This window comes from Ovis canadensis, chromosome 10 (genome assembly GCF_042477335.2).
Source record: "Ovis canadensis isolate MfBH-ARS-UI-01 breed Bighorn chromosome 10, ARS-UI_OviCan_v2, whole genome shotgun sequence".
Lineage (NCBI taxonomy): Eukaryota > Metazoa > Chordata > Mammalia > Artiodactyla > Bovidae > Ovis > Ovis canadensis.
Genome location: NC_091254.1, coordinates 97682431 through 97700531, shown reverse-complemented (window position 1 = coordinate 97700531; position 18101 = coordinate 97682431). Strand labels below are relative to the sequence as shown.

Below are 18101 nucleotides of genomic sequence, written 5' to 3'. Positions count from 1 at the left end.
ACAGCGGAAACCCTGGGAAGGGTGTCTCTATTGCTGTGCTCTAGTGTATAGGAGCAGGGCCTTTGACAAAAATCAAGCCGATGTTCCGTTCTTTACAAGCAGGTCCCCCATGACTTACCACAGATAAAGCATCTGTAATGTTTACAAGGTAAAATAAGTGCATCTCTGAGGAACAGAGGGGAGATTAGCACAATCTGTTATTGCAAGCAATCAGCATTTTTTCTATTTCAATGCCTATATATCAGCGTAAGTGATTTCAGCATATTGCCTACTGTAAGATTTATTTTTAAGATTAAAAGTATTGATTTTTCTCACTACCTCATCAGTGTTATTTAGAAAAATCTCAGTTGATAATATAACTGTGCCTATATAATGTCAAATATTCTGATGGAAACTGGATCCTTAGCTGGATAGCTGGCTTCATGGAAACATCTAGATACTTGACTTTAGATAATTTTAATGTGGATACCTGACATAGCAAAAGTTGCACTGCAACTTCATACAAGGTAATCTTGTTGCTAAAGCAATAATCTTTACTATATCAACAGTAAAATCTTTAATAATACATTTTTGGTTGTGTACCACCTTCAAAGCAAAGTCTTTTAAAGACTTTATTTTAAAATCGAACATAAAAGCACCCTAAACTATTGATATAAATCCTTTTCCTTTCTACAAATGCTAGAGTTTATTTTTAAGTGATAATCCTCTTTATTTTGTCGAACTTTCTGAGGCCAAACACATTATGAATACATGTGAAATCACTGAAGCGTATCGCAACTGTTTTGTGAGCTATAGACTCATTTTGATTTTGCAGTGTTCTGAGGATGGGATAGCTGTAGATGCATTTGGATTATGTGGGATTTGAGGTGCTAAGAGAGATAATGGCCATAAAACCACATGGGCTTCAAGCATTTTATGTCCATGACGTCACTTAAAGCCTTCTTACTTCAGCTGAGGCCAAATACAGTGAATCTTAAGACCCTTCCGTGACTGCAGGGTTCTCCTCTCCTGACGGTGACTCTATAATGCCACAGATAAAGTATGTCTATAATGCTTCATTTAAGACCATTTTTTAAGTTCTATGTGTTCTGGACATTCTTCTTTTAAATGCTATTCACTCAGTCATGTCCGACTCTTTGCAACCCCGTGGACTATAACCCTGCAGGCTCCTCTGTCCATGGGATTTTCCAGACAAGAATACTGGATCTTCCCGACCCAGGGATCGAACCTGGGTCTCCCACATTACAGGTGGATTCTTTACTGCCCGAGCCATCAGGAAAGGAGCAGAAAATGAATAGGAGTCAGCCAATACAAAAGGAGAGAGAATGTTGAGAAGAAACTTAAGGCAGAGTTGGAAAAAACTGTGTTCCCTAGTGCAGCGGGACTAGGGACTTCTTGTCTTTTAGCTCCAGTTATCACAGCAAAGGTGAGCGTCCAAACATCGAGGGGTCCTTACCTGAGTGGTGTGACTCTCTCTGTGTCTCTGAAAGGAGGAGGCTCCACCCCCAGAGAGCCTGGAGAATCCGTCTTCTTCAGGTAAACCTACAAGGGCAACAGAGTGCAGCCATTAAGTTGCGTGTCCTTTCCTCGAATAAAGTAAGTCAGGAACGCATTGGACAAACGGAAAGAGGGACATCTCACAGACTGCAATGAAGGTCAGTGAACCCTCGATGAATAACAAAGCTCTCAGAGCAGCTTGGGAATACAGGCATTGCTGGAGGTTAAGCTAAGCAAAGAGGAAGTGTACCGGCAAAAAAAAAAAAAAGATAATGATAGAGAAGGAAAAATGTCATAATAGCAGAGAAGTGAGCAAAAAGGACTGAAGGGGAGAAGGGAAACTTTTCTAGAGGCTGAAAATAAGTCTGATGAAACACTGATGGGGGAAAAAGAGAAGCTTGTGGACCATGAGGGTAAATGGGTTCCTGGGGTTGCAGTTTGTTTCCCATTTGTGGGGTCAGGGCAGTTTAAAAGGGGGGAAAAAACTAAAAACAAAACACAAAAACACAGGGGAAGGATGGGCGGAAATCTAAGATCAGACACAGGCTGGCATTTCCAGGGAGCTAGATGAGCAGCAGCCAGGAACGAAAAGCTAAAAGCTTGGGCTTCACGTGAAGGAGGGGTAGGAAAAGTGTCAAGGGGACACGGGGCCCTTGACAAGTGAGATGAACGTCTGTTTCTAGAGAATTCGGTTCACTGGACTTCTTACAGAGACTGGGGACCTGGGCAAGGAGAAGAGGGCCGTGACCCACTTTCTGAAACTGAATTATCAGCTGGAAGATGGCTCGCAGAATCCGGATGGAAACTCAGCTCAGTGAGAGGATCCAAATTCAGAACCAAGTCAACAGCAAGACCCGCTTGACACAGGGCCAGGCGAAGAAAGTCGGGGAGTATCAGGGTCCCCTCTGGGTCACAGCGCTGGGAGACGCGATCAAGAGCCGAGAGAAGTCCTGCATCTGAGGATCTCAAGTCTTAACGGTAATGATTCTTAAGAAATGGAATCCAGAAAGAAGGTACTGACAATCCTTCGTGCAGGGCAGCAAAGGAGATGTCAAGAACAGCCTTTCCGGACTCAGCAGGAGAAGGGGAGGGCGGGGCGATTGGAGAGAGCAGCGCTGAAACATGTATATCACCATCTGCAAAACAGCTGACCAGTATGAGTTTGATGCAGGCAGCAGGGCACCCAAAGCTGCTGCTCCATGACAACCTGGAGGGGTGGGGCGGGGAGGGAGGGGGCAGGGGGCTCAGGATTGGGGCGAGGACATATATACCCACGGCTGATTCATGCTGACGTATGGCAAAAACCACCACAATGCTGCAAAGTAACTGTCCTCCAGTTAAAGTCAGTTAATAAATCTTAAGAAAGGACACAACAGGATGGCTTACAGGTTATGTGGAGCATGGGTGGCGTTGACTGGATCTGGAGAAAGCAAGCATTCACTCTGGTTGGAGGAAGCGAAGGAAGAGGGACGGTGGAGAGGCCACAGGCTGAGAACCTTCTGGGAGGGGGTGGATTTTGGAAGGTGGGGCCGGGCTAAGGCAGCAGAACAGGAGGGGATTCCACATCCTGGGGGTGTGGCCTGCAAGACGGCCAGGGTGGGGCTGGGCAGGGGTGGGCAGGGGTGGGGGGGGGTGGGAGGGGGCGTGGCCCGGGAGTTAAAGGCCCTCCTATCCGTCATTTTCAACCCAACTCCCCAACTACAGTGGGGGAAACGGAATGAAATTAAGTCCCAACTAGAAGTTACTTAATATGACTTCAAAATGTCTTCAGATGGAAAGCAGGCGTGGGGCAGGGCTCTCCGAATGCCCGAGGAGCCTGCTTCCCTTACAAAACGACCTTCCGATGCTCAGACCAGATAATTGCACAATATTCCAGATTGTCAAGTGAAGGCTTGCTTCCCTGGGCAGGTAGGCTCTGAATCAGAAAGCAGCATGAGTTCCAAAGAATCTACACAATTCTCACAAACAAGGTCTTGTTGTAAAACCTATAGTTGAGTATATTCCACAGGTCCCAAGCAAAGGCTCCATCCCCAGTGGTCTGCATCTATTCTTGAGTATAAGAGAAAAGCCTTTCTCCGAGGTTCCCAGAGCAGTGTGGTTGGGCCCTACTATGGCACCGGGTTCACTGTGGCCTTAGAGTCTGTGCAAAGATTGCAGGGCTTCCTGTCTTGTCAGTGGTCTCACCCAGTGCTGTATCGCCATAGATTATCCTTACAATGTGCTGAGGATGAACATGGCACAGATGTGAAAAGGCGAATCTTCTGAGAGTGGTAAGAAAACCCAAATGTAAGGACTCTGTTCTTTTAATTGCCATTTTTTCCCCCGATGCCCAATGATAAAATACGTAGTCATCCAAGCAGCAGAAAGTGGCCTATATAGAATTTGTTAGGTCTGTCCCCACAAAATAAACATCTTGAGATTCACAATATTTTGTTTGATATAATGACAACATTCTAGCACTAAAAACTGTTCTCTAATCTAATGATAAATAACCACAAGTCCAGGGAATAATTAAGTATACGAGAAAAGATCTAAGCCTGTGTTCACATCAGTAAAAGATGGCAATTAAAGTAAGTGATAGCTATAATTACCCACACATAACTATATTTCAGCAAATGAACAAACAGATCATTATTGCTGGGTAGCAGAGGTAGGGTGCAGATACTGGCATTCAAGAGAAACTGTTTCCTCGAAAATAACACGATTTCTGATTCAATTAAAATTTCAAGTTATTTTAAGCATTTATTCCCATCTTGTGACTTTATTCAAAAAGCATATTGACTATATACTGTTGATTCTGAATCAGTACCACTAACCAATTTGGCGGAGAAGGCAATGGCATCCCACTCCAATACTCTTGCCTGGAAAATCCCATGGATGGAGGAGCCTGGTAGGCTACAGTCCATGGGGTCGCTAAGAGTCAGACATGACTGAGCGACTTCACTTTCTCTTTTCACCTTCATGCATTGGAGAAGGAAATGGCAACCCACTCCAGTGTTCTTGCCTGGAGAATCCTAGGGATGGGGGAGCCTGGTGGGCTGCCGTCTATGGGGTCGCACAGAGTCGGACACGACTGAAGCGACTTAGCAGCAGCAGCAGCAGCAGCAACCGATTTGGGTTATAATGATCACATGCGTATCATACCTTGTATATATGTGACATACTTAGGCCACCTGATGCAAAGAGTTGACTCACTGGACAAGACCCGGATGCTGGGAAAGATTGAGGGCAGGAGGAAAGGGGACGACAGAGGGTGAGATGGTTGGATGGCATCACTGACTCAGTGGAGCTGGGTTTGAGCAAGCTCCGGGAGTTGGTGATGGACGGGAGGCCTGGCGTGCTGCAGTCCATGGGGTCGCAAAGAGTCGGACACGACTGAGCGACTGAACAATGGTGTATCACGTGCTGTACATGTATAATATTCAGTCAGCTTTTATCATACTGACTAGGAGGGATTTTCTGACTCTGGCCTTGGCACAGGAATCACGGGTTCCTATGAAATACGCAATGCTGTTCCAATCAGTGAAGGCTGGTACTGCATCGCCAGAGTCTTGAGCCAGCTATTTTCCTAGTCATGGGAAGGTTTCATGGTGTCAACACAAGTAGGTCAACATAAACACGTCAAGTTGCTTTGAAAGGCTGAAAGCCTCGCTGAAATAACTTTTCTTTTGTGCACATAGCTCTTGAGATTTTCAAGTGATCTTCTACGATTTGCAATACAGACCTGGTGTTATTTTAAATTCTGTTCTCTGTCAGCATTTAATGCGTAACATATAAATCTGTGTTCCAGGGTTTGAACATACACTATCAGTCACATACTGAAGTTTAGAAGCCCAATATTCCTAAATATTTAATTTTATATGATTAATTTCAGGCAATATATCCCACAAAAATTTCCATTTGGTCTACAGGAGTTTTGTTTTTGTTCCAACCAGTTTGGGGATTTAGTTTGATTTTTAGATTAAGACTCAGAGTTTTTGGTATTTCACAAAGCCATAGTTTTTGGCTTTTGACTCAAACACACACAAATTAAATATTTTGTCAAAGGGGCATGCCTATTTTGTCTTTCCTCAGGAAAGAGGTCACCCAGATCAGCTAGGGAGAATGGCAGGGAGTGAAAATTTAGTAAAAATGAAAGGATATATGGTCAGCATTTTAAACATTTGTATATTCAGTTTTGATCATACAATATATTTTAAATTCCTTTTTTGTTTAGCAGCTATCCTTAAATACCCCCAAATTGAAAATAAATAGTAAATTATTACCTTCATACTAGATACATGCAACCTTTGAGAAAGAGTTGCTTATCACATACTTGTTGACTATTGCCATCATTCAAATTCCATTTTTACTATTTTAGAAATATTTAATTTCAATAAAGGGGTATGCAATATTTCTGTTACCCTTTTCTTTTTACAAAGGGTTATCATCAGAGATTTTAGAAAGGAATGTTTTCGCTCTTTAACTTTATAGTTGGAGTATAGCCAATTAACAATGTTGTGATAGTTACAGGTGAATAGCAAAGGGACTCAGCCATACATATTCATGTATAAGAAAGGTTACATCTCTCTATTTCCATCTAAACACACACACATAATTTCAAACACGAATATGAAAAGTTTTACAAAATGCTTATTTCCATCAAGTTGGAGTAACCCAACATAAACACCTAGTGTTATTTCAAGGGTGGAAAATCGGGAGATAATTCTAATATCCAACAGTTAGGACTTGCTTATTTTAAGTCATGGTAGTCATATCTGATGAGAAGCTATGCATCGCATGCAATTAATGACCAGCAGGCAACAACACAGATCTGCATTTGCTCACCTAGAGATACGCTACATGAGATCCCTCAGGGAAAAAAGCAGGTGGTTAAAGCCATGTGTAGAGTGCAAAAAAAAAAAAAAAAAAAAAAACACCAAACATCTTATAAATGCACACAGATACATTTGTATGAAAAAAATACAGAATTCTACAAAGTGGAATATGAGACATGTTTTGGGGATTTTCAGGTAATATAAGGAATAGTAGTTTTTACTCTCCTTTATTTTTCAAATTGTCACATAAATATGTAGTTCCCACAACCTGCATAAAATGAAAACTCCACGTGAAGAGTAAGAGATTACTTAAGAAGCTGTTCAAGTCAGAGATAAAACTTAGGAAGACCCATGCTGCGGGACCCCAGGAGCTGGTGCAGTCTCTGCCTGTTCTTGGCGGTAACACATTTTTGAGTAACTGCAGATCCTTTCCCTAGAAATCTTTACGGCCGGTATAAAAACCCTTCTGTGTCTACCCTGTGTCATTTCCTCACAAGGCACCAAAAAGCCTCCATCTTATGAGTCAACACTTCCAACCCTTATATGTGATCCCTGCTTAATAACTGGGGTTGCGGGTGGCCAGCATTCAGAGACATTTGGGGGCATTTTCTATGTGTGCGTGCCACTGAACCAGTCTTCTTGCTGGGTGTAAACAGACCCTTCCCACATTACCCTGGGATCCTTCGTGCCAAGCTTGAACAAACCTTGCTCCAATCAACTCCCCACCCTATGACTCCTCCTAAGCAAATCGAGACTGGTGATGCAAATCGCCTGCTAGATTTTATCCAAGATCCATTTGCCTCCTCCTGCTGGGCAGGTCAGCAATGAGCATCCTTGGGTGAGCAACATTCTCAGATGAAAAGCTACACACACCCTATGACCTTACATGGACCTGGAGGGAAGTCAGAGAAAGCAGGGGGAAGCCAGGGTGCCACCATCCTGGCTACCAAATGGCCATTGGGAAATACTGCCCCACCTTCTTGCTCCCTCATTTTAAAAAATATGGTATTCCATTGTCTTTGAATGTCCACTGATTCTTTGAAAGTAATTTGTCTTTTTATTTTAATCTCTGGCTGCTTTAAAGAATCTGCCTGCAATGCAGGGGACTCAGGTTCAATCCCTGGGTTGGGAAGATCTCCTGGAGAAGGGAAAGGCTACCCACTCAAATATTCTGGCCTGGAGAATTCCATGGGGTCGCAAGGAGTTCGACATGACTGAGCGACTTTCACTTTCACTGGCTGCTCTTAGGATTCACGCTTGGTTTACTATGATACGCCTAGGTGTGGTTTTCTTTGTATTTATTCTATTCAGCGTTTTATTTATTTTTTTAAAAGTCACACTTACAGACAGAAAGATTCACCTTTATCGTACGTGCTATGCTGTGCTTAGTCGCTCAGTCATATCTGATTCTTTGCGACCCTGTGGACTGTAGCCTGCCAGGCTCCTCTGTCCATGGGATTCTCCAGGTTAGAATACTAGAGTGGGTTGACATGCCCTCCTCCAGAGGATCTTCGTGACCCAGGGATTCAACCCAGGTCTCCCGCATTGCAGGCAGATTCTTTATCGTCTGAGCCACCAGGGAAGCCTGAATTTACAGGACCACACTTACTCCTGTTTGTCAATATCACATGCCCGTCTGCAGTCTGCTGTGGTCTTAACATCTCTGTCCCCCTAAAATCCATACGTTGGAATTCGAGCCCCCAATGTGGTGGCATTGGGAGGTAGAACCTTTAGGGGGTAACCAGGTCTCTGAAAGTCTGTGTTCCCCTAAAACATGTTGAAATCCTAACCCCAAAGTGGTGGCATTAGGAGGTGGAACCTTTGGGATGATTAGGTCCTGAGGGTGGAGGCCCCACAAATGGGGTTCAGTTCAGTTCAGTTCAGTTGCTCAGTCCTGTCCGACTCTTTGTGACCCCATGAATCAAAGCACGCCAGGCCTCCCTGTCCATCACCAACTCCTGGAGTTCACTCAGACTCACGTCCATCGAGTCCACGATGCCATCCAGCCATCTCATCCTCAGTCGTCTCCTTCTCCTCCTGCCCCCAATCCCTCCCAGCATCAGAGTCTTTTCCAATGAGTCAACTTTTCGCATGAGGTGGCTAGAGTACTGGAGTTTCAGCTTCAGCAGCATTCCTTCCAAAAAACACCCAGGACTGATCTCCTTTAGAATGGACTGGTTGGATCTTCTTGCAGTCCTAGTGACTCTCAAGAGTCTTCTCCAACACCACACACAGTTCAAAAGCATCAATTCCTTGGCCCTCAGCTTTCTTCACAGTCCAACTCTCACATCCATACATGACCACTGGAAAAACCATAGCCTTGACTAGACAAATGGGGTTAGTGCCCTTATAAAAGCAGCCCCAGAGAGCTGGCTACCTTCTTCCCTCCACCAGTTGGGGACAAGCAAGAAGCCGGCCACCTGCAGCCTAGAAGAGGGCTGCCATCCTAACCGGTGCCCTAACCTTGGACTCCCGCCCCCACAACTGCAGCCATGAAGCCACTGCTCCTTACAGACCAGCCGGCCTGGATGTTTCCTTACAGTAGCCCAGCCCCCGTCTCTGGCGGCCCACTCATCTCTTACTGTCCCTGTGCCTGCATTTTCCAAAATGTCACATAAATGGACTCAGGACCTTTGGATTTTTTAAATGCAGTGCAATGCCTTTGTGATGCATCCATTTCTGTCTCCTTCAGTAGCGGTTTATCCTTTTTCATCCATGCGCTGGGCAGCCTGTGAAGTGGTCCCTGATGGGCCCACCTGGAGGCACTCGCCCCTCACAGAAACCCCTCCCATGAGTCGACTGGACGTGTGGCCCAAAGCCCACAAGCTGCACGTGGCCGGAGCGCTGGCTGTCTCCTCCAGGAGCAGCTGGGCGGTGAGTGTGGCTTCCACCCCGGGGGCTCTTCCCAGCTTTCCTGTGGACAGCTTGCTCTGGGGGAAGCCCTGGCCCTGTCGTGAGGCCTCCCTTGTGGAGATGCTTGTGGAGGTGATACTGAGGCTGGACCATCTCTCCAGCTAGCCTCAAGAAGCCTGCAGTTCTGGCTGATGGCTGATCACTTCCCCATGAGAGACCCCGAACCCAAGGCGCCCAGGTTCCTGACTCGCAGAAACTACAAACCACAGCCTCTACGTTCTGGGGGTGGAGGGTAATTGTTACAAGGCAATAGATATGGAATACTGTCCAGTCGCCAGCTGAAGGGCACTTCATTTATTTCCAGTTTTTGCTGTTGATCAGTCGCTGTATTTTGTCCAACTCTCTGTGACCCCATGGACTGCAGAACGCAGGCTCCTTTGTCCTCCACTATCTCCCACAGCTTGCTCAAACTCATGTCCATCCAGTCGGTGATGCCATCCACCCATCTCATCCTCTGTCGCCCTCTTCTCCTCCCGCCTTCAATCTGTCCCAGCATCAGGGTCTTTTCCAGCTCTTCGCATCAGGTGGCCAAAGTACTGGAGCTTCAGCTTCAGCATCAGGCCTTCCGATGAATATTAAGGGCTGATTTCCTCTAGGATTCCCAGTTTAGGTGACTATGAATGTGAGCGGGATTTGCATTTGCATACAGGTGTTCCTGCGGACGCTGTTTGCATTTCTCTTCTGCAAACACCTTGGGGTGGGGCTGCTGGGTCATACTGAAGGTGCATGTTTATAAGAAACTGCCCACTTACGCCAGTTGCTTAGTGTTTGCATCAGCGTTGGAAAACTCTCTCCAGTTTCTCAGGAAATCGTCTCTCCCCCATGGACTCCATCTTCTTTCCCTAGGATTCCAATAACCCTTCTCGCCATATCCTTTATGTCTTTGAATCAGTTTCTGAAATTTCCACTCTGCTTCTCTGTGCTTCATTCTGGACATTTTCTGATTTATCTTCCTCTTCCCTAGGATTTTTTTTTTCTTAATGGCTGTGTCTAATTAACTTTAAGCTCATCCTCTATTGTACTTAATTTTATGACTGTATTCTTCAATCTCAGAATTTCCATTTGATATGTTTTTATGGTTTCTGATTTCTGCTGAGATTTTCGTTCTTTTATCTCCTTAGGCAAAGTAAACATACTTACTTCAAAGCATGTGCCTCTGAACTCCAGTCTTTTGAGGCCCGTGGATACACTGCTATTTCTGCTTGCAATTTTTCATCTTATTTTGTCTCCATATGTCTGTTTCCTTTGGACGACGTGTTGAACTCTGTATTTGAAAAGTGGTTTGTAAGGACATCCTGAAGCTAAGGATGATGTCACTGTCCTTCAGGGTAGATCCGCGCCCTCTTCTCCTCCGGGTGCCTGTGGCCTCTGTCCTGAAGGACCTCAGTCCAGCGCCAGGAACTGAGACGATTCACAGACGAGCTGGGGGCCAACAAGTTCTTCGTTTGACTCTTACAATGGACCCTTCAAGCTCACCTAGGGCCATGGGGCGTTCTGGACACAGCCTGTCCCCACAGTCCTGGGAGACACAGCCCAGTGTCCCAGCTGCCTCCCCTGGGCTTGGTGAGCACCCCTGATGTCCTTCAGAGAAAAGCCTAGAATTCAGGCCTCCTTGCTTGGCTTTCATTGCAGCCCACACCCCTGCCCTCAGGCTCTTCAAGAGAAGGTTGGTCTGAATTTTCTCTTCAGACATTACCTAGAAGCCCTGGGCTGCTTCTAGGGTGGAAGGAACAAGCTGTTTGTCTAAGCCACTATTAGACAGCTCTTAGATACACACAGCCAGGTCAGTTTCTATAAGACACGTCCGCTGACATACCCGCATCGGATACCGAGACCAGGGTGGAGTTTACCATTCTTTCAAGGCTATTTCCCTTCACTCTTCTGAGGCACGGAAATAATCAACAGGGACTTTACTCACTGCTTGTAATAACCTAAAAGGGAAAAGACTCTAAAAAAGAGTACATGTGTGTGTGTATATATCTATATCCGAATCACTTTGATGTACATCTGAAACTAACAAACGCTAACAAATCAACGCCTGCATACAAATTTTTAAAATTAATTAATTTACTTTAATTGGAGGCTAATTACCTTACAATATTGTAGTGGTTTTGCCATACATTGACATGAATCAGCCATGGGTGTACACGTGTTCCCCATCCTGAACCCCTCTCTCACCTCCCTCCCCACCCCATCCCTCGGGGTCATCCCAGTGCACCAGCCCTGAGCGCCCTGTCTCATGCATCCAACCTGGACTGGCGATCTGTTTCACATATGGTAATATACATGTCTCAATGCTATTCTCTCAAATCATTCCACCCTTGCCTTCTCCCAGAGTCCAAAAGTCTGTTCTTTACATCTGTGTCTTGCATATAGGGTCATCATTACCGTCTTTGTAAATTTCATATATATGTGTTAATATACTGTATTGGTGTTTTTCTTTCTGACTTACTTCACTCTGTATAATAGGCTCCCGTTTCATCCACCTCATTAGAACGGATTCAAATGCATTATTTTTAGTAGCTGAATAATATTCCATTTTGTATACATACCACGGCTTTCTTACATACAAAATTTAAAAAAGACTATATTTTTCTTTAAAAATACTATTAGAGCATCATCTCCTCTGCTCAGGATAAGTCTCATTTTATACTAGCTTACACAGACCAAATACTCCACAAAAATCTCTGGGGGAAAAAAGCTAACTAATATTGAATGCAATTTTAATTCTTTAACTTGAAAATAATAAGTTGACAATATACCCTACAGTGATATTTCATCTTTTATGCCCTTTCCCAGTTTTTAAGCCTACTTCATTTTTGTTTTATTCCCCTTAGAAAGTTGATACAACTTAAAACTTGTATCTATTTACTTCCGAGTTTAAAGAAGTGCTTACCGTTTGAGACGGAATTTCCATTTTCAGCAGTCATTGCACTGGAGAGTGAATTAGAAAATTGAATTCCATGGTTATTTGCATTTCTGTCCTGTGTCTCTGATGTAATTTCTGAAGTACCAAAATCATCTCGGCTAGTAAGGTTCATGTTCGTTTCAAAACCTAAAATAAATTGTAGAAAAAAATGATTCTTTCCTGATCAAATGTACCCAATAAGTTGAATCAAGTAGTGGAAGGAAATAATAAAACTCAGGAAGTCAAACGTTCATTACATTCGAAATAGTAAATTAATAATCATCCCTAATCAAATTTGTGGTCTGCAATGCATTCGTCAGTCTGCTCTACCACTGGTAAATGCCATGGGCTGCGTTAAGTGACGATAGTGGATTTCATCATCTGCTATTTCCAAAGTCTTATAGCATTTTCGACATCATATGTGTAATTATAGAACTGTGTACCTTGTGAAGGTTATTTCCTGAAATAAATATGATATATTCATGTTTTAGAAGTTTTCTGAGTTTTTAAATAGAGCTGAGGCAAACTTAACCATTTTGAAAAAAACACTATACTTTTATGGTTACAAAATATGTTATTATCCACTTAGGAATGCGTGCATGCTCAGTTGCTAAGTCCTGTCTGACTCTTTGCGACCCCAAGGACTGTAGCCCACCAGACTCCTCTGTCCACGGGATTTTCCAGGCAAGAATACTGGAGTGGGTTGCCATGCCCTCCTCCAGGGGATCTTCCCAACCCAGGGATCGAACCCACGTCTCCTGCATTGAATGTGGACTCTTACCTCTGAGCCACCTGGGAGTCCCCACTTAGGAATATTAAGACTTCAAAACCCTACTTCTGCATTCTGTACGTAACAAAATCACCTAAATGTCAACACGCACGTCCTATATTGAGCTCTCTGAGATGCAGAAACACAGAAGCCACTGCCTAAATTAGGTTGAGGAGCCAAAAAAAAAAAAAAAAAAATAGAGTTCCACCGCTGGGGGATTCCCGCGGGACATCAGGATTTCCCACGCTGCTTCTGCCCCTTGGCTGCGGCGCCCAGTAGGCTCTGCTGCCTCTTAGGTCCTTCTGCGGTTTTAGGCTAAGACGTTCACAAGGATACAAAATGTAATGCGCTTCACTGGATTTTGCAGATGGTGAACAGTTCATCTGCTGGGATGCTGAGGGAGGCAGGAGGAAGGCCGAGCGCACCCCCAGGGCTGGGCTGGGTGGAATCCTAGCTCTCCCTCCTGGAAGCCGCCTCCCCTGGTTCGGATGTGCACTCAGATAGCCCCCAGGGCTGGAGCCCCTACCCAGAGGCCCCACACCGACTCACGCTTCTCGGCCTGGGGTACCCCCTGCACAGCTCAGCACCTGCTCCCCCCACCCAGGATCCTGCTCAGAGCCCCCTCCTCCGTGCTGTATGGCATCCACTATGTTATGAGTGAGCACGTGCCTGGTGGGCACACACAGGAGCATGTGCCAGGCTTCAAGAGGCAAGCAGTGGGCAGACAGAAGGAGGGCAAAAAAAGCAGGGCTTTGACAACCAGTCAGGAGTGTTTACGTTTCTGTGACCCAGGGAGTAGCTCCTGACTGTTTGCCTTTAAGACACAAGTGAAAAGAGCACCCCTGGCGGCTCAGTGGTCAGGAATCTGCCTGTCACTGCAGGAGTCGTGGGCTCCGCCCCTGATCTGGGGAGATCCCACAGGCCACGGGGCGGCTCAGCTTGAGGGCCACAGCTATTGACCCTGTGCTCCAGGGCCTGGGAGCAGCAACTCCTGGAGCCTGCAGACCTGGAGCTGCAGCTAGAGCGCGGCCCCCACAATGAGAAGCCCCATCCACTACAGCTGGAGAAAAGTCCGCACAGCAAGGAAGACCTAGCAGAGCCCAAAACAAAATTATATATATATATATAGAGAGAGAGTGGAGTTGCTCAGTCTTGTCTGACTCTTTGCGACTCCGTGGGATTTTCCAGGCAAGAGTACTGGGGTGGGTTGCCATTTCCTTCTCTAGGGGATCTTCCAACCCAGGGACCCAACATGGGTCTGCATTGCAGGCAGACGCTTTAGCATCTGAGCCACCAGGGAAAGCCCACATATATATGTATAAACGAGTGAAAAGGCCTGCGTGGGAACAGTGGCCAAGGTCAGGCTTTGGAATCATCACCCTCTCAGCTCGCGACAATCACAGATCACCCAACAGCTGGAGCTGAAAGAATACCTATGCGATTTGGTCAACTCTACTTTGCCTTTTCCAGAAAAATCTTCTGAAAATTAGTAAAACACATTTGGTTTTAAAGCCGTCTCAAGACACATTTATCTGCTTTTATTTCTCTTGAAACTATTTTTTTCCATTCTTTAATTCAGCCATTTATTGAGACTTTCCCTGCCCAGACTCTCCCCGGGGCTGGGATACCATGAGGCCCAGGCAGGGAGCTGGGAGGTCACCTCCCAGGAGTGTGGTCGACAGCCAGCAAGCAAAGGATCAGGTGAGGTGATGGACTGCGGTGGGCTCCCAGCGGGGCAACATCGGGGCAGGGCAGTCCTGGTTCTTGGGCCGTGTGGGTCAGAAGCCTTCTCCAGGGGTCTTGTTTGGGCTCAGGGTGTGAAGCAGGGCATTGCCCAAGGTAACAGGGACTCCTCTTAGGTCTGGCAGTTCAGTACTCAATCCTCTGAGACGGTGTGTGGACTCTTGGTAAGAGTGTGTGATGCTAGCATCCCCCAGAATGAGCTGCTAACTCATAAACAATGGATATATTTCATTTTGGGTCGAACCCTCCATTTTTGCTCTTAAAAGTTAAAAAAAAAATTCTCATAATTCCAATCAGCAGTTTCAACTGCAGCCAAGAAATGTTTTAAAACGTGTCATACAAGTTAGGCTGTGATCCTTATATTATCTACTAAAGTGTTCTTTATGTTTTTATCATAAAAGTGACTGTTGTTCAGTTGTTAAGTCGTGTCCGAATCTGTGACCCCATGGACTGCAGCACACCGGGCTCCTCTGTCCTTCACTGTGCCCCAGAGTTTGCTCAAACTCATGTCCATTGAGTCGGTGATGCTATCTAACCACCTCATCCCCTGCCACCCTCTTCTCCTTTTGCCTTCAATCTTTCCCAGCATCAGGGTCTTTTCCGATGAGTCAGCTCTTCACACCAGGTGGCCAAGGTATTGGAGCTTCAGCTTCAGCATCAGTCCTAATGAATATTCAGGGTTGACTTTCTTTAGGATTGACGGGTTTGATCTCTGTAAGACCAAATATCTGCCTATTCCAAGGATGGCTCTGGGTTGGAATAAGGGAATGAGTCCTTCTTAAGACATAAGAATGCGTGGTCACCCTGATGACGATTCTTCACACGGTTCTTAGGTAATCAGCATCTCCCGGGTGTTCATTGCGTGCCAGTCTCCTGCTGCAGGAGGGACTTGACTTAATCCTCCCTTTCCTAACAGGGCGGTGGAGTCCTTACTCCCTCGCCTGTTTTCCAGATGATGTCACGAGGCCCCGGGGAGGGAAACCCGCCTGTGGACGTTTCACAGTGAGTCAGTGGAGCCGTGGGGTTTAGACCGAGGTGTGCAGGGCTCTGCCCGTCCACCCACTCTCATTCCTCAACTTGGCCTCTACGTCAAGCCTTTCCTCCTTATTTCACCTGCTGATGTAAAGATAAGGCAGTTTCTTTTCTGGGTCTTTCTGGGTCTTTCCCACCATGCCTTGGTGGGAATGAACTGGGAGCCCCAGATTGAAGAGCTGTCCTCTGGCCACTGAAAAGAGAGTTGCTACCTCAATACTGACATCCTCACTGAGGTTATGCTTATTCATGAATATCAACCAGGGGGGTCTGCTTTCTGTGTCAGCCTCTGCCCATAAGCGCCCTGATTCCACGGTGGTCAAGTGCGTGAGAGTATGCGTTCCAGCTTGTTCATCTCTCGATTCAACCACAGTGAGGGGCCTGGGCAGAGGCTCTGGATGATTTGGTTTTGCTCCCCCACTGTCAGTTTTGTGGTGGAATGGCTGCAACATTCCTTGTCAAAGGTGCGCCCGTGACCCTGCTTAAGCACGGAAGACATTACAACAGCAAGACGGCAAGAGGACTCTGGCAGGAAGCCTGGAGGAGGCTTAGCTATAAAACCGCAGGTCAGATGCATGCTTTGTGGAAAACTAGAAAAAAAAAAAATAACATGGAACTGATAAAGTCATCATTTGTTCATGCCTCCAAGCTGTGGTCCTCAGGGTTCTGAGGGTGAAGAAAAGTCACAGCAAAAGAAAACGTTTGAGATTCTCAACGAATCTAAGCAAACAAGTAGGAAAGTGAGTGGTGGAAAACCCCACCCAGAGCTTTAAAGGGGCGTCTGCGTCCCGTCTGCGTCCCTGCACCTGGAGATATCAGCGGTCCGTGTAGCTCAGGGCAGACTTCCAATGGACCGGGCGTTGACACTGGATAATTCGAGTCCCTGCGGAATTTTCTTGTAGCCTGTGAACTCGGATTCTCCGTGACCCCACCCGGGGCTGCTCTCACAGGTCTGCGGAAGATGAATCACGCTGGGATCTGACTCAAAGATAAAATCCTGGCCTTTATGTTAAGATACGATGACTGAGCGTAAGGAGGCCACGAAGGCACATTCTAGCTGAGTATTAATTGAACAAGAGAATTTGAGCACATCTCAAAATCGAAATGCAAACAAACAAAAAAATCCCGTAGTCCAATGCCAGCTTTTGTATATACATTAGTTATCCCGGGTGGGTGTGATGTTTCGAAAGCTGTGACTTTCAGTAAGAGATGACATAGCACCCCCCAAACCTCCAGGGGACATGTGACGCTGTCTGGAGACATTGTTGGTTGTCACACCAGGGAGGTGGGTGCCACTGGCATGTAGGAGGGATGTTACAAAACCACTCACAACACTCAGGACAGACCCTGGAGTGAAGACTCACCTGGCCCGGAGTGTCCATTCACCTGGCCACGGAGGGCTGAGGTGGACAAACCCTGTTTTAAAAGCTAAGTTAGATAGCTTCACTTGTGCCACTGCGGGAGAGAGACGCAGACGTAGGGAAAGGATTGTGCACACGGCAGGGGAAGGAGAGGGTGGGATGAGCTGAGACTGGGGTTGGCGCGTATACACGACCACGTGTAAGACAGACAGTGGGGAGCGCTCTATTGACAGGGAGCTCAGCTTGGGGCTCCGTGACGACCCGGGGCGGGATGGGGGTGGGAGGGAGGCTCCAGAGGGAGGGAATATATGTGCACACACGCTTGATTCACGCTGCTGTACGGCAGAAACTAACACAACATCGTAAAGCAACCATAGTGAAACAAAAATGGACACTTGGAATTAAAAACGCAAAGCTAAGGCAGATCCTGGTCTTCCCTACTCGTGTCTCTCTGCTGGTTTCTAATTTTGTTCAGGTCAAAATCCAAAGGCTTCTTGAGGTTGACAGACCGCCGCCCCCCTCCAACCCCAGGATCCCACTCCCTGATTGCCTTGACCTCATTCCCAACTACCTGCCGGCCACCCACCTCCCCAGGCTCGCCAGCATCTCTGCAACCCTCAACTCAGCCTCTGACTCTCCCCGGGGTGGTCTGAGGGGTGGGCGGGGGTTCTGTATTTTGTTCAGGACTCGGCTCAAAGCACCCTGAGCAGAACAACCTTCCCGACCACCTTCGAGAAAAACAGCACACTTCTCCTCACCCAGGTCAGTTTCCGTCCTTCTCACCATGTGAGAAGGTCCTTCTCGCCATATGACATGCTACATGTCAACTGTTGGCTTATTTTCTGTCTCTTCCCTCCAGAAAATTGACACCTTGAGCTCAAAGGCAACCTTGGTGCCCCCAAGAGTGCCTGCACAGAGTAGGTGCTCCACAAATATTTGTTGAAAGAAAAAGAAAAGAGGGTGAATAAGGAATGAATGAATACAACAATAACGTTACACGGAAACCCACTTTCTAAAGGAAACCGTGCCATGCGTAACTGGAAAAAGAGTTGACAAATTTA

The 18101-nt window shown here is 46.3% G+C and overlaps 1 protein-coding gene across 4 annotated transcripts in view; it reads right to left on the bottom strand.

Moving 5' to 3' along the window:
- Positions 1-18101, bottom strand: part of MYO16 (myosin XVI) — a 526459-nt gene that overhangs the window by 19704 nt on the left and 488654 nt on the right. For all 4 annotated transcript variants that reach the window (XM_069602005.1, XM_069602006.1, XM_069602007.1 and 1 more), the window contains 2 exons: positions 12124-12282; positions 1457-1542 (listed from right to left, as the gene is read on the bottom strand). In XM_069602005.1, the coding sequence (XP_069458106.1) occupies positions 1457-1542; positions 12124-12282 (245 nt within the window). The remainder of the gene's footprint in view (positions 1-1456; positions 1543-12123; positions 12283-18101) is intronic.